At 42.0% G+C, this 12,432-nt stretch overlaps 2 protein-coding genes across 2 annotated transcripts in view; one reads left to right on the top strand and one right to left on the bottom strand.

The window, feature by feature from the left end:
• Positions 1 to 460: 460 nt before the first annotated feature.
• Positions 461 to 10,848, top strand: LOC129537445 (cyclin-D1-binding protein 1). The gene is made up of 10 exons (XM_088839696.1): positions 461 to 667; positions 841 to 902; positions 1,189 to 1,268; positions 3,311 to 3,390; positions 4,358 to 4,453; positions 4,626 to 4,699; positions 5,282 to 5,358; positions 5,707 to 5,983; positions 8,993 to 9,039; positions 9,285 to 10,848. The coding sequence occupies exons 1-10, from the start codon at positions 561 to 563 to the stop codon at positions 9,315 to 9,317; spliced, it is 933 nt and encodes a 310-aa protein (XP_088695822.1). The 5' UTR covers positions 461 to 560; the 3' UTR covers positions 9,318 to 10,848.
• Positions 10,849 to 12,046: 1,198 nt separating this feature from the next.
• Positions 12,047 to 12,432, bottom strand: part of PTGDR (prostaglandin D2 receptor) — a 40,965-nt gene continuing 40,579 nt past the window's right edge. Inside the window, exon 3 of the mRNA XM_088839693.1 lies at positions 12,047 to 12,368. Within this exon, the coding sequence (XP_088695819.1) occupies positions 12,272 to 12,368 (97 nt within the window). The 3' untranslated portion in view covers positions 12,047 to 12,271. The remainder of the gene's footprint in view (positions 12,369 to 12,432) is intronic.

The raw sequence follows: 12,432 nt of genomic DNA on the forward strand, positions 1-12,432 counted from the left end.
CTGTATATAATGCCGTGATTCCTTCTTTCCCCAAGAAGGGAAAGGGTTGATTTCCTTTTGTGAAGAGAAAGCGTTTATCTAGGAGATCCACAGGGCAGGGGCTGATGGATATGGGAGTATCTGAGGCCCCTCAGTGTGTTTTTTAGATAGCTCATGTAAAGTACCTAGCACAGTGTCTGGAACTTGGCAGCCTGTAAGGAGGCCACTTTAGGGACAGGGAACGTGCAAACTTGGACCTGACCCTGACTACCCTTGATTAGTTCCTAGTCCTTTTTTCGACAGGATTATGGGCTCTCTGCTTCCTCAGTCGGGGGTGTTTTCAACTAATCAAAGACCAATAAATGAAGGATGAATAAGAAACAACTCGGTCTGGGTCTTGCCTGTGTCGCTGGAGCGGGAGTGAGGCGGGGCTTCTGAGAGCGGAAGGGGCGTGGCTGGGCTTCGAGGCGGGGCAGGTTGTTGCCGGAGCCAAACCGTGGCCTGGAGGAGGAGCTGCGGCAGCGGTGCGGCTCCGGGGGCAGCTGTGCGGGCTTGGTCCGCTGCCTCCTAACGGTGCTGGGATGGAGAGCGCAGCTGTAGCTGCAGCCCCAGACCCCACCCTGGATCCGCCTCTGGAGCAGCCTCGGCACTTGGCCGGGGAGCTGCGGCAGCCGCTTCCTGGAGTGCGGGGTGAGCTGAACTAGCGGGGCCGGGCGACCGCAGGGCCGGGCTTGGGTGGGAAGGGGCCAGGCTTTGGCGGCCGCGGCGGCGGAGCCTGGCGGAGGGGCTGGGGCCGGGAGGTCGTTCCGCTTACCTGTGCTCTTTCGTTTGTCGCCGCCCGGCCCACACCCCGCACCCACTGGTCGGCGAAGCGCAGGAAACCACCAAGGAGTTTGATCGGGAGGCCTTTTGGAGAAGACTCAGTGAGTGCCTCCCCGATTGGAGACGGCTGTCTCATCTCTTCCCGCCTCCTTTCCTTCCTGCTTCCCCCCGCCCCGGCCTCTCTGCGGGGATACTCCTCCTTACCCATCCTTGATACCTCCGAAGTGGAAATAGAAAACACTGATTTTTGGAGTTGTTTTTGAGACGTCTCAGCGGGCATGGGTGGAGAGGGAACGCATTATCTGCACAGGCCTTGCAGTCGTTGCAGCCTTGTCCTTTTGGCACTAACATATTGGCTCTTGCCACCTGCTGTGTCACCCCCCCCAGATGAGGCAGCTGTGACAGTGTCAAGGGAAGCCACGACTCTGACCGTAGCCTTCTCTCGACTTCCACTGCCATCTCCACAGGTGGGCTTCACTTTTCTAGAATTCTTGTGCTGCTTCAGTATTCCTTAGGAAGCCTCTCATTTTCTTTCCACCTTTTTCACTCAAATCTGGGGATTTAATTTCCTCAATCTGTCGAGTAAGATGAAGTTTCTCAAACCACAGGATTGTCCTGAAGATCAGCTTGTCAGATGCAGTAGTTGTCATGGGGTAGATGGCTCTTCTAAATATTGATTCATTCTGAGGTTCATCCTGGTTATTTCCTTTCTGACATTTTTAAAAGTACTTTCTGTTTGCTAAGTGTTTTCACATGCATGATACCTTTCTGACAGATGAACAGGCAGGCTCAGAGGCTCAGTTTAAAGTAGATAAGTAGTGGATCTAGGACTTAAATTAGGTTCTATCTGATGTTTGAGCTCCACCTTTTCTATTATACTACATAATACTTATTTGTACTGAATTATTTTTATACTTAATTTTAATAATGTAGACAGTATAAAGTTCAAAAGATATCAAAGTTAAATGTGCTAAACAGTTTATATCTCCTGTCTCTGGTCCTTTGGTATTATTCCATATATATGCTATGCATATTCACACTTAAATGCATATGGTTTCTTCTTTTTACACATGTGATTAAGAGTTTCTGTTGAGAAATCAGCTGGTAACCTTATGGGAGTTCTCTTGTATGTTGCTGCTACTGCTAAGTCACTTCAGTCGTGTCCGACTCTGTGTGACCCCATAGATGGAAGCCCACCAGGCTCCTCCGTCCCTGGGATTCTCCAGGCAAGAACACTGGAGTGGGTTGCCATTTCCTTCTCCAGTGTGTGAAAGTGAAAAGTGAAAGTGAAGTCGCTCAGTCGTGTCTGACCCCTAGCGACCCCACGGACTGCAGCCCACCAGGCTCCTCCATCCATGGGATTTTCTAGGCAAGAGTACTGGAGTGGCTTGCCATTGCCTTCTCCGTCTTGTATGTTATTTGTCACTTTTCCCTTGTTACTTTTCATATTTTATCTTTGTCTTTAATTTTTGTCAGTTTGATTACTCTGTACATGCTCAGGGCAGTGGTTTTTTTCATTCGTAGATGAAAAATTAGAATATGGCTTTATATGAATTATATATATTTGAATCATGATTGCTTTCTTAGGAGCTCAGCACATTAATTCTGCCAAAGAATGGGTGTTTTTTTTTTTTTTTTAATTCCAGTCCATACAACGTGGTATTTTTATAAAATTATATGTTTGGATGTTGAAACAATGTCAAATTGGCATAAAAGTTTCTAAGTATTCTCAATCTTTGTACCTATCCATCTCAGACTGGTAACAGATCATTTATGGACTGGCACCAATCTCGTAGGTCACATTTTGCGTAGCACTGGCTTGGAATTTAGCAGAGCAGTGAGGACAAGGAAGATAAGGGAAAGCCAGTGACTGCCTCGAAGGAAAATAGTCAGCATTGAGCATTGTAAAGTCCCTTCTAATTTCCTTTAGGTATACTGAGATTCTGTTAGAGACAGACAGAGACAGACACAGAGGCAGAGAGACAGACAGCTGGTTAATGGTCTAAGATGGAGCTGACAACTTTTCTGTAACGGGCCAAATAGTAAACATGTCAGGCTTTGCAGTCCACCTACTCCACTCTGCCTGTGTAGTGCGAATACGATTATAGACAACATGTAAACGCATGATTGTGGCTGTGTCCCAGAAACATTTTATTTGCAAAAACTGTCAGTGAGCTGGATTGGGCCCTTGAGCCCTAGTTTGCCAACTCCTGGTCTAAGATATGGTGAATACCTCAAAGCCAATCACAGATATCTTGGGATATAGATTATCAGGGATGTTTTTCCTAGTTTCTTCATGTCTTACTGAGTTTCTGCTCAGTATCTGGTATCCAGCTAACTCCTCCTTGGTATGTGATGAGAACAGCACAGGGCCTGATGCATAAAAGGACTTCAGAAAATGTTTGATGTTGCTGTACAGATGTTTGCTCTTTTCCCCTATAGGTGGCTTGACCACATTGATCTAATCCATTTCTTTTTTTCTTTCTGAAATTGGCTTATCATCTCATAGGAAACCCAGAGATTCTGTGAACAAGTGCATGGTGCCATCGAGGCAATTATTGCAGTGTACTATTTGTTTCCCAAGGATCAGGATAAGCCACTCCATACACGTAAGTGTTCAGTTTATGGGGTGGATCTTTGCTAATGTGACAGCTTATGTCCTGAGAATTTTACCTTTTCCTCAATTTGAGTATGTGATGTAACTTTCTCCCATTAAATGCAGTCAAAGGTAGTTATATAAGTGACCTCTGTAAGTAAGTCTTTGTGCTAAAGTTCAGATACTGTGTTTTCATGTCCCCTGCCTTACGTTTTTAATTCTCACTGGCTTCTCTGTCTCTAACTCATTATAAGCACCACAGATACCGCTTGGTTATCAGTGCCATCCCCAGGCTCCTCCTCTTCATCACATGCTGTTTCTGAGCTCCCTTATAGGTTAAGTAGCCTCCAGCTCTGCTTGCATATTCGTGTCTTGATTATTATCAGGTTACAATTATAAATGAAGACATGTCTCATGGATCTTCAGGGTTAACTCATGTGGTTTAAACTTGAAGTGTTTTATTCACAAATGTCAAGAAATCACTGTTTTTTTAAAAATTTATTATTTTATGTATTTGGCTGTGCCAGGTCTTAGTTGTGGCAGGGGCGCTCTTCAGCCTTTGCCTTGGCATGCAGGGTCTTCGGTTGCAGCATGTGGACTCCTAAGCTGTGGCGTGTAGGATCTAGTTACCCGACCAGAGATTGAACCCTGGCCCCTGCATTGGCAGCGTAGAGTCTTAGCCACTGGACCACCAGGAAAGAAACTACTCTTTAATGAGTGAATACGTGCTGTCATGGAACAATTTTGTTCCAGATCTCTTTTGGAGAATACCACTAAGGAATGGTGGGAGGAGCAAGCAAATGACATGGGGATATACATGAGACCTGGGTTTTGTGTTGGCACTGCAGTTAAAGCATGTGGGTGCACATTTCCTCAAATTCTGTAGGGCTTAGATTCTTGGGAAGACTTTCCAGACTTCTGGAGAGATGAATAGGCTGCTTAGTCTTTGGGCCTGGCTACAGGCATCACCCTGCGAAAGCTGGTGCGGAGCGCCACTCTGGACATCGTGGATGACATGGCTCAGCTTGTGGAAGCACTTTACATCAATCCAGCTTAGAGTAGTGATGCCATAGCTGGAGTTATTGGGTAATGGGGTTCTTTGGTTCTGGGAGCGGGGGAAAAGTCATTTTAACAGCAAAGTTACTGATAACTGAGATTAATGACCAGCAGGAAGGACCTTGGTAGGAAACAGGAACCGAGTTATTGATATATCCTTATTGATTGCTTTCAGCAGCCCTGAGAACCTGATTTCCTATAACAGTGTCTGGGATGCGTGCCAACATGTCCCTCAGATCCCAAAAGGTGGGTGAAAGTGGAAAGTAGACATTGGCTCTGCTGGCCAAAGCTGACAGACCTCACATCTAACTGCCGGTTTTATAGTATGTATGTATCTTTACTTACGTAAAGAACTTAGTGAAACAGGTCTAGTTTATCGCCGACATGAAATGATAGGTATTAATTCTTGTTGCCAGTCTTTTTAGTTCACATAACTTTTAGACTCAAACACCCTCTGGCTGTGGCTCTGTCTCTTGTTGAACAGATGTGGTTTCCTCTTCTGGTCCTGCCTCAGGGGCAGTATTTTGGGGACACTGAAGCAGTTACGGGGCAGAGCCTGCTAGGCCGAGAGCAGTGGTCATGCCAGGGCACCACGCTGAGAACCAGCATGTGACTGTTGTAGTTCTTCCTATGGTGAATGACAGAAAGCTTTTTACCCCCCTGTCTGGGCACCCAGAGGATGTATGTGAGAAGAATTGTACATTCAACTGCTGCCCTTGTTTACTGTCCTTGGCACTCCCTTCAGATGAGAACACTGTTGCTCTTTGCAGACTCAAGAAAATTGTTGGGATTCTCCACTAACTGGTGCTTCTGATTCTTCACTCATAGATAACAAAGCTGCAGCCCTTTCAGTGCTGACAGAGAGTGTGGATCTTGTAAAGGATGCACATGAGGAGATGGAGCAGGTGAGAGGACCTCTTTCTTTGATGGTCATTGGAAGGCCACTCTGTGTCTAGTAGATGAGAATTGGTTATAGAGAGAGAAGATGTGTCAAGCGTGGACCACATGGGTCCCCCCTCACTCCCATCCTCCATCTCCCGTCTTCCCGCCCCATGTGGGGGTGCGATTTGTACCATTCCTCTCTGTTCCATTGCTGCACTAGGAGAGTTAGAACAGCATGTGTGAGGTGATTCAGCTCTGTAGCCATTTAGGGAAATAGCTGGCTGAAGTTTGGGAACAACCCAGACGTGATGCTGAAAGTATTAATACTTGGTTTTTTTTCTGCCATTCACATATATCATATTGTATCTTAGGCTGTGGAAGAATGTGACCCTTCCTGTGGCCTCTTGAATGACATTGAGGAGGACAGCTCTGACAGCTGTGTTGATGAGGAGGATATATTGGGATGTCCAAACAATCGGGACTCATATTGGTCAGAGGAAGACCAGGAGCTCATAATCACATGCCTTGCACTGGTGAGAGCATCCAAAGCCTGCCTGAAGAAAACCCGGCTCTCAGTGGCAGAGAACGGGAAGAAGGATCAGGTGGCCCAGCTGGATGACATTGTGGACATTTCTGATGAGATCCTAGGTAGATGTGACCTCCACTCAAAACCTCCCAGCAGCAGCATTCTGATCTCAACTTGTGCCGTCACCTGAAGGTTTTTCCCCATCTTTTTGTTTTGAAAGTTTTCAAACCTGTAGGAAGGGTTAAAAAGTATTGTAGTGAGTACCTGTACTTCCATCTAGGTTCACCTGTTGTTCACTTTTTTTCCTGTATTGGTTTATTTCTCTGTAATTAGATGTGCCTTTTTAAAAACTGAAATCGATGTGCTGTTTTTATCCCTGAAGCATTCGTGAGTAAGTTGCTGACATAAGTGACGTTTTCCCCTGAATATTTCAGCATGTATTTCCTAAGAACAAACAGTTTTCGTATTACATTTCAGAAATTTACATTGAATATGTGTTTGTGTGTGTTAGTCGCTTAGTCGTGTTCTACTCTTTGCAACCCCGTGGACTGTAGCCTGCCAGGCGCCTCTGTCCATGGAATTCTCCAGGCAAGAGTACTGGAGTGGTTTGCCATTCCCTGATGATAAAGGTTATACTGAATATAATAATATTATCTAATATTCAGATTTCCCAAATTGTCTCTAAAACGTCTTCTATAGCATTTTTGTTTGTGTTTGTTTAATTCAGGGTTCTGTCAAGGGGTCATACTGCATTTGGTTGTCTTCTCTTTGGCATCTTGCAACTAAAGCAGTCCCTGTCCTTTTTTAGCTTTTTTTGTCATTGACATTTAAAAATTTTGTAAATTTTCTTGACATTTTTAAAGAATCCAAGTCAGTTGCATTGTAAAATATCCAGCAATCTGGATTCGTGTGGTTGTTTTCTCATAATTATATTCAGGTTGAACATTTTTGGCAAGAATATCACTTAGTTGAGTGTTTCATGCTTTTCACTGCATCATATCGGAAAGGCACATGGTATTAGTTTGTCCTCTTTTTGGTGGTACAGCACTAACTTGATTGCTTGATTAAAGTGGTGCCTCCTTTAATGGCATTCAGGGATGAACCCTGCTTATATCAGTTATTAAACTTATGGTTTCAGATCCTAAAATTTTTAACTGAATTAATAATATCCCATCCTACTGGCCAAGGGAGTTCCCCCCACCCTCAACTTCTTAGTAAATGTGTTCCATAAATACCAGTTGAATTGGTTATTTATTGGTTGCCCAGAATAAGGAACTGATGCATTTCTGGGATGGAGAGGGCAATGGCAAGCCACTCCAGTACTATTGCCTAGAAAATCCCATGGATGGAGGCTGCAGTCCGTGGGGTCGCTAAGGGTCGGACACGACTGAGTGACTTCACTTTCACTTTTCACTTTCACACATTGGAGAAGGAAATGGCAACCCACTCCAGGATTCGTGCCTGGAGAATCCCATGGATGGAGAAGCCTGGTGGTCCACAGTCTATAGGTTCGCAAAGAGTCAGACACAGCTGAAGTGACTTAGAAAACCATGCCTTGAGAGAAATTAGTACAGTGCTTTAGTATTCTTTCACTGTGAAGTTACAAGTTTCTCATTTCCAGTATTGGCCAAAATAGGTGAATAGTCTAATAGAGAATACTCTAATTTAAAATATTAGAATATGTTTAATATCTATTCTAATTCTATATCTATTCTCTATTCTAATATGGACATATTATATGATTTAACCGTGAGTGGTCATGAGGGGTTAAGCTCTTTATAAAAATCTGATTTTTTTGTCTTCTTTGAACTCCTAGGTCCTGTGCTAGAGTTCTGTTCTCTTATTTTTTATAAACTTTAAGTTATTATGTCTCATTTTATAGGAAAGAGAAGTAAAATTGTGGATAGCTTATATTTTACCATCAGATGTATCAGTTCTAATAATATTTGGTAAATTTGTGGAAATTATTAATAGAGTCATCAAATGTGTCTTCACAATGTGGAAACATCTTGGAGTAGAATTAGGAGCCTTTTGGACATTAACATTTTTTCCACATTCACTTTTTAAAAATTGACTTCTGAAGAAGTAAACATCCTTAGTAATACGCCATGTCAGTTACCTAAAAGCAGTTTTAAGGAATGCGTGGTGTGCTGGTAGGATACATACATCCTCATGTTACCTTGTTATTGGTATTCTTAAAATTTTAAGTTTTTTAAAAAAACCCAGTTGTTTCTGCTGTATATATCCTGAACTATCAGCAGTTAGGACAAATTTAGGTTATATTTTTCCTTTTTTTGTTTTCTTTAAAAAAATTTTAAATATAAAAAGCTTATAAAGATACTATGGCAGCAGTATTAATAAGATTTTGCTAAATAGAAAAGAGTCCATGATCCTGCCACCTAATCAACATTTTTATTTTTGACTGTTTCCTCCAAGGTTTTTATTTAAAATGACTTCTTATTACTTGAGTATTAAAATATTGTAATATTTTAACTCTCCTCCTTCCTTTTTTTCTCACTTTCACTTTTAAAAAATTGACTTCTTGTCCCACCTCTGCTGATAGTTCAGGATATGTATAGCAGAAACAACTGTTTTTGTTTTTTTTAACTTACAGAATTTTAAGAATACCAGTGACAAAATAACGTGAGGATGTATGAATGCTACCAATGTACCGTGCATTCCTTAAAATTGTTTCTAGGGTAACTGACATGGCGAAATGCTAAAGATGTTTATTCCTTAAGTCAGTTTTTAAAAAGTGAATGTGAAAAAAAAGGGGAAGAGAGCTAAAGTATTAAATATTTTAATATTCAAGTAAAATATTTTTAGCTCTACTCTCCCCCCCGCCACCACTTTTTCCTCCTTTCCTTTTTTTCCCCTAAATATCTGTTTTATTTGTTTGGCTGTGCTGAGTTTTAGCTATACCCCGAAGTATCTTTGGTCTTTGTTGTGGCATGCAGGATCTTTTAGTTGTGGCCTGTGGGGTCTACTTCCCTGACCAGGGGTTGAACCCAGGCCCCCTGCACTGGGAGCTCAGAGTCCCAGCCACTGGACCTCCAGGGAAGTCCCCTATCCTTTCCTTTTTGTGATAGGGCTCAGGGTGAATAACTTCTCTTGTTTCTTTTTTTTTCTAGTCTGCAAAACTTGTATCCGTTTTAAAGAATGCACTGGAAATAACAAAGTGAGTATGAAGACTTATCCCAAAATAGCTTTTTGAGAATAAGCCTGTACAACCATTCTCAACTCCCAAACCTCCATCTCGAAGCGTAGAGAGTGAGTGTGGTATTTTCTCTCAGCTTTGCTTATGGAGCAGCTGAGACCCTTGCCCTCTTTTACTGTAGTTTTCCCTGTGCCCCCTTTTGAGGATAGGTCTTTCCCTTGACAGTGTAATAAATTTAACTTCTCTTTTCCCCATTGCATTTGCAGAGCAAGTCATGTGACCCCACAGCCAGAAGATAATTGGATTCCTTTACTTATTAATGCTGTTGATCATTGCATGAACAGAATCAAAGAACTCTCTCTCAGAATGAAGTTGAATCATGAATTTCAATCCTGGTTCATTTGAACTCTCTTCTCTTTCTTACTGTTACAGCCAAGCTCTGATGTCTGCTTTGAGAATGGAGCTAGGATGCTTTCTGGATTAGAAGGGAGTATCTGTACTTACTAAGAGACACAATTACCAAAGTTTGGTGATTAGGCCAAACTGGCAATTATTTATAAACCATATGAGTATATTTTTCTGTGCTAGATACAAAAGACAATTACATGAGTTTTTGTGATTGAGTTGCCTCTCAGAGATCCCTGGGGAAGCTGCCGTATTCCCAATTCAGTAAAATGTGTCATTGTCAAAGATATATTTTAGCATGTTGCTGAATATTATTCTTACCAGCAAGTTCTTTTGAATGTTATTCCAGTTTGTTCCATTACTATATTGTTATTGAAGGGCTTCCCCAATGGCTCAGCAGTAAAGAATCTGCCTGCAATGCAGGAGACACGGGAGAGAAGGTTCAATCCCTGGGTTGGGAAGATCTACTGGAGAAGGAAATGGCAACCCACTCCAGTATTCCTGCCTGGAAAATTCCATGGACAGAAGAGCCTCACAACTGAGCACACAAGAGAGAGTTCTGTTGGTGTTGAGCTTGTGAAAATTATTAAGTGTATTAGTCGCTCAGTCATGTCTGACTCTTTGCGACCCTGTAGACTGTAGCCTGCCAGGCTCCTCTGTCTTAGCGATTTTCTAGGCAACAATACTGGAGTGATTTGCCATTTCCTTTTCCAGGGGATCTTCCCAACCCAGAGATCAAATCCGAGTCTCTTACGTCTCCTGCACTGGCAGGCAGTTTCTTTACTGCTAGTGCCACCTGGGAAGCTGGAAAATCAATTAAGTGAAACCTTATTTAAAATGGAGTCGAGAGGCCAGAAGGAGGAGCTCTCACACAGTATTACTCTAGGTAAATAACAGGAAGGATTGTCAGTTATAGACAGGAATAGTGTAAATTTTATCTTCTCCAGGAAATTGACCGTAGCTACTGCCTAGAGAATCCCATGGATGGAGAAGCCTGGTAGGCTGCAGTCCACGGGGTCGCAAAGAGTCGGACACGACTGAGCGATGGAACGGAACGGAACTAAGCTAACGAGAACCCCTCATCACCCTGAACTCTCGCTTTCCTCCGTGAAATTTTGTTCAAAACAACTGCTCCCAACTTCCTTCCTTTCCTTCCTTCCTTTGTGGAACTTGGCTGTGGTTTTTACTGTCGCTGGCTTGACCCTAATTGCAGTTGTTTGTTGTTCCCAAATAAACCCATTTTGCTGGTGAAATAACTGGCTGTTTCATATTTTAGGTCAACAAGCTCAGTTGTTAGGTGTGTTCACTGTATTGAATAGACTTATTTTCCTTATACATATTTATATTGTTCTCTGTTTTGTATTGCCTGTCCCCAAATGTAAGTACAAAAGTTTTCTAAATAAAAAAATTTTGAATGTATAAGATTATAGCGTTTATGTAGTATTAAGGGCCTCTTCAGTTAATTCTTTTGCAAAACCATCACCGGTTAATTATATTTTTGCATCACTCTGGAAGATCACATATTGGAAAGCAAGGTAAACCTGGAAAGTAACATCTTAGAAAGCAGGGTGTACAGTGCTATCCCTGACTAGGCCTTATGCCTGTCCTACAGGTCTCCGCACTTCTTCTGGGCGTCCTTTGTCTTGTGTAGATGTTCTTCATCACATCAGCCCATCTGACATCCCCATGGTCTCTTTAGGCGCACTCAGCAACAGTCGCTGTCCTGTTTTTTATTCCCACCACCCCTTCTTTTTTGTTATGTTCACTAATTTGTTATATTTTTTAGATTCCACATGTGATATCATACAGTGTCTATCTTTCTCTGTCTGACTTATTTCACTTAACATAGTAGCCTGCAAGTCCAGCATCCGTTCTTTGGAGAGAATACTGTGTACTTGAGGCTGAAATTCTTTGAGTCAGGAGTTTTACTTTACTTTAATAAAGTGCCATTCTGTACTTGTTCACAAGTATTACAAAGAAAAGGAACTAAAACCGAGAGTATCAAAGCAACAAAATGGAAACAATGAAACAAATGTTAACTTTGTACAAAAGGAGTCCAGTTTTTTTTACAGGTCCTATTTTCTTTATACTTAATAATTGCATATTTCTCTACTGGACCAAATTCATGTTTTTAACATGACACTTAATTGTGGAATATTTACTCTTTCATAATATTCAACTCTAATAAGGACTTATCCATAGCTAAATATTGAAGATCATTCTCCACTCAGGTCTTATGCTGTGTATTTTATAACTTTCTTTAGTCATCTTTGGATCTTTAAGGATAATGGTCAGGGATGGCATTGACCAGTATAATCAGGATTGTCTAAAAATCATATTTTTATTTAATATTGTCCCATCTCATCAGAAATACAAGAGTGCTTTAAATATTAGGTTATTTTCCTTACCTATAAATGAATGTATGTATTGATGAATAGTAAATGGTTATGAAAAACCCTGAACTCAAAAAAATCTTAATTATCTGAATACCTTTATAAAGGCTTTTTAAAAAAATTCCTGGAGCCCAATAGTTTCTATTTTAAGACAACTAGTCTTCATAGGTGCCTTGAGCTGGGGTGACAGAAATGAGTGTTTTTTCTGTTGATTTCTGAGAATATAAGTTTTTTTGAGGTGGGGAATCTAGTTTTGTTCTTGGTCCTCTCCTGCTTAACCTGAGCAGAGAATCATTTGTCTGATAAGCAAAGTTTCTCTTCCCAGCATGCTTGGTTTTAGATTGTAGATTGAGGAGGTGGTTGGGGAACGTGATACTGGAGCTGGAAGTTTAAGTTGGAGGCTCAGGGGCTACCACCGTGACAGTTCTGAAGTTGGTTAGGTTCTGGAACATGTTTCAGTCCATTTCCACAGTGAGCCTCTGGTGCCCCACCTTCACTGGCATGAACTCGAGTTGGGTGCGCAAAGTGTTTCTGGGCTGCACCGAATTCTCTCTGAAATAGAAGAAAAGAAACATCCTAGTTCTGTCTCAGGGCCATTCCTTTGCTGGTCCCAGTG

Source organism: Moschus berezovskii, chromosome 9 (assembly GCF_049115385.1).
Source record: "Moschus berezovskii isolate FMDL1 chromosome 9, NW_MosBer_1.0, whole genome shotgun sequence".
NCBI lineage: Eukaryota > Metazoa > Chordata > Mammalia > Artiodactyla > Moschidae > Moschus > Moschus berezovskii.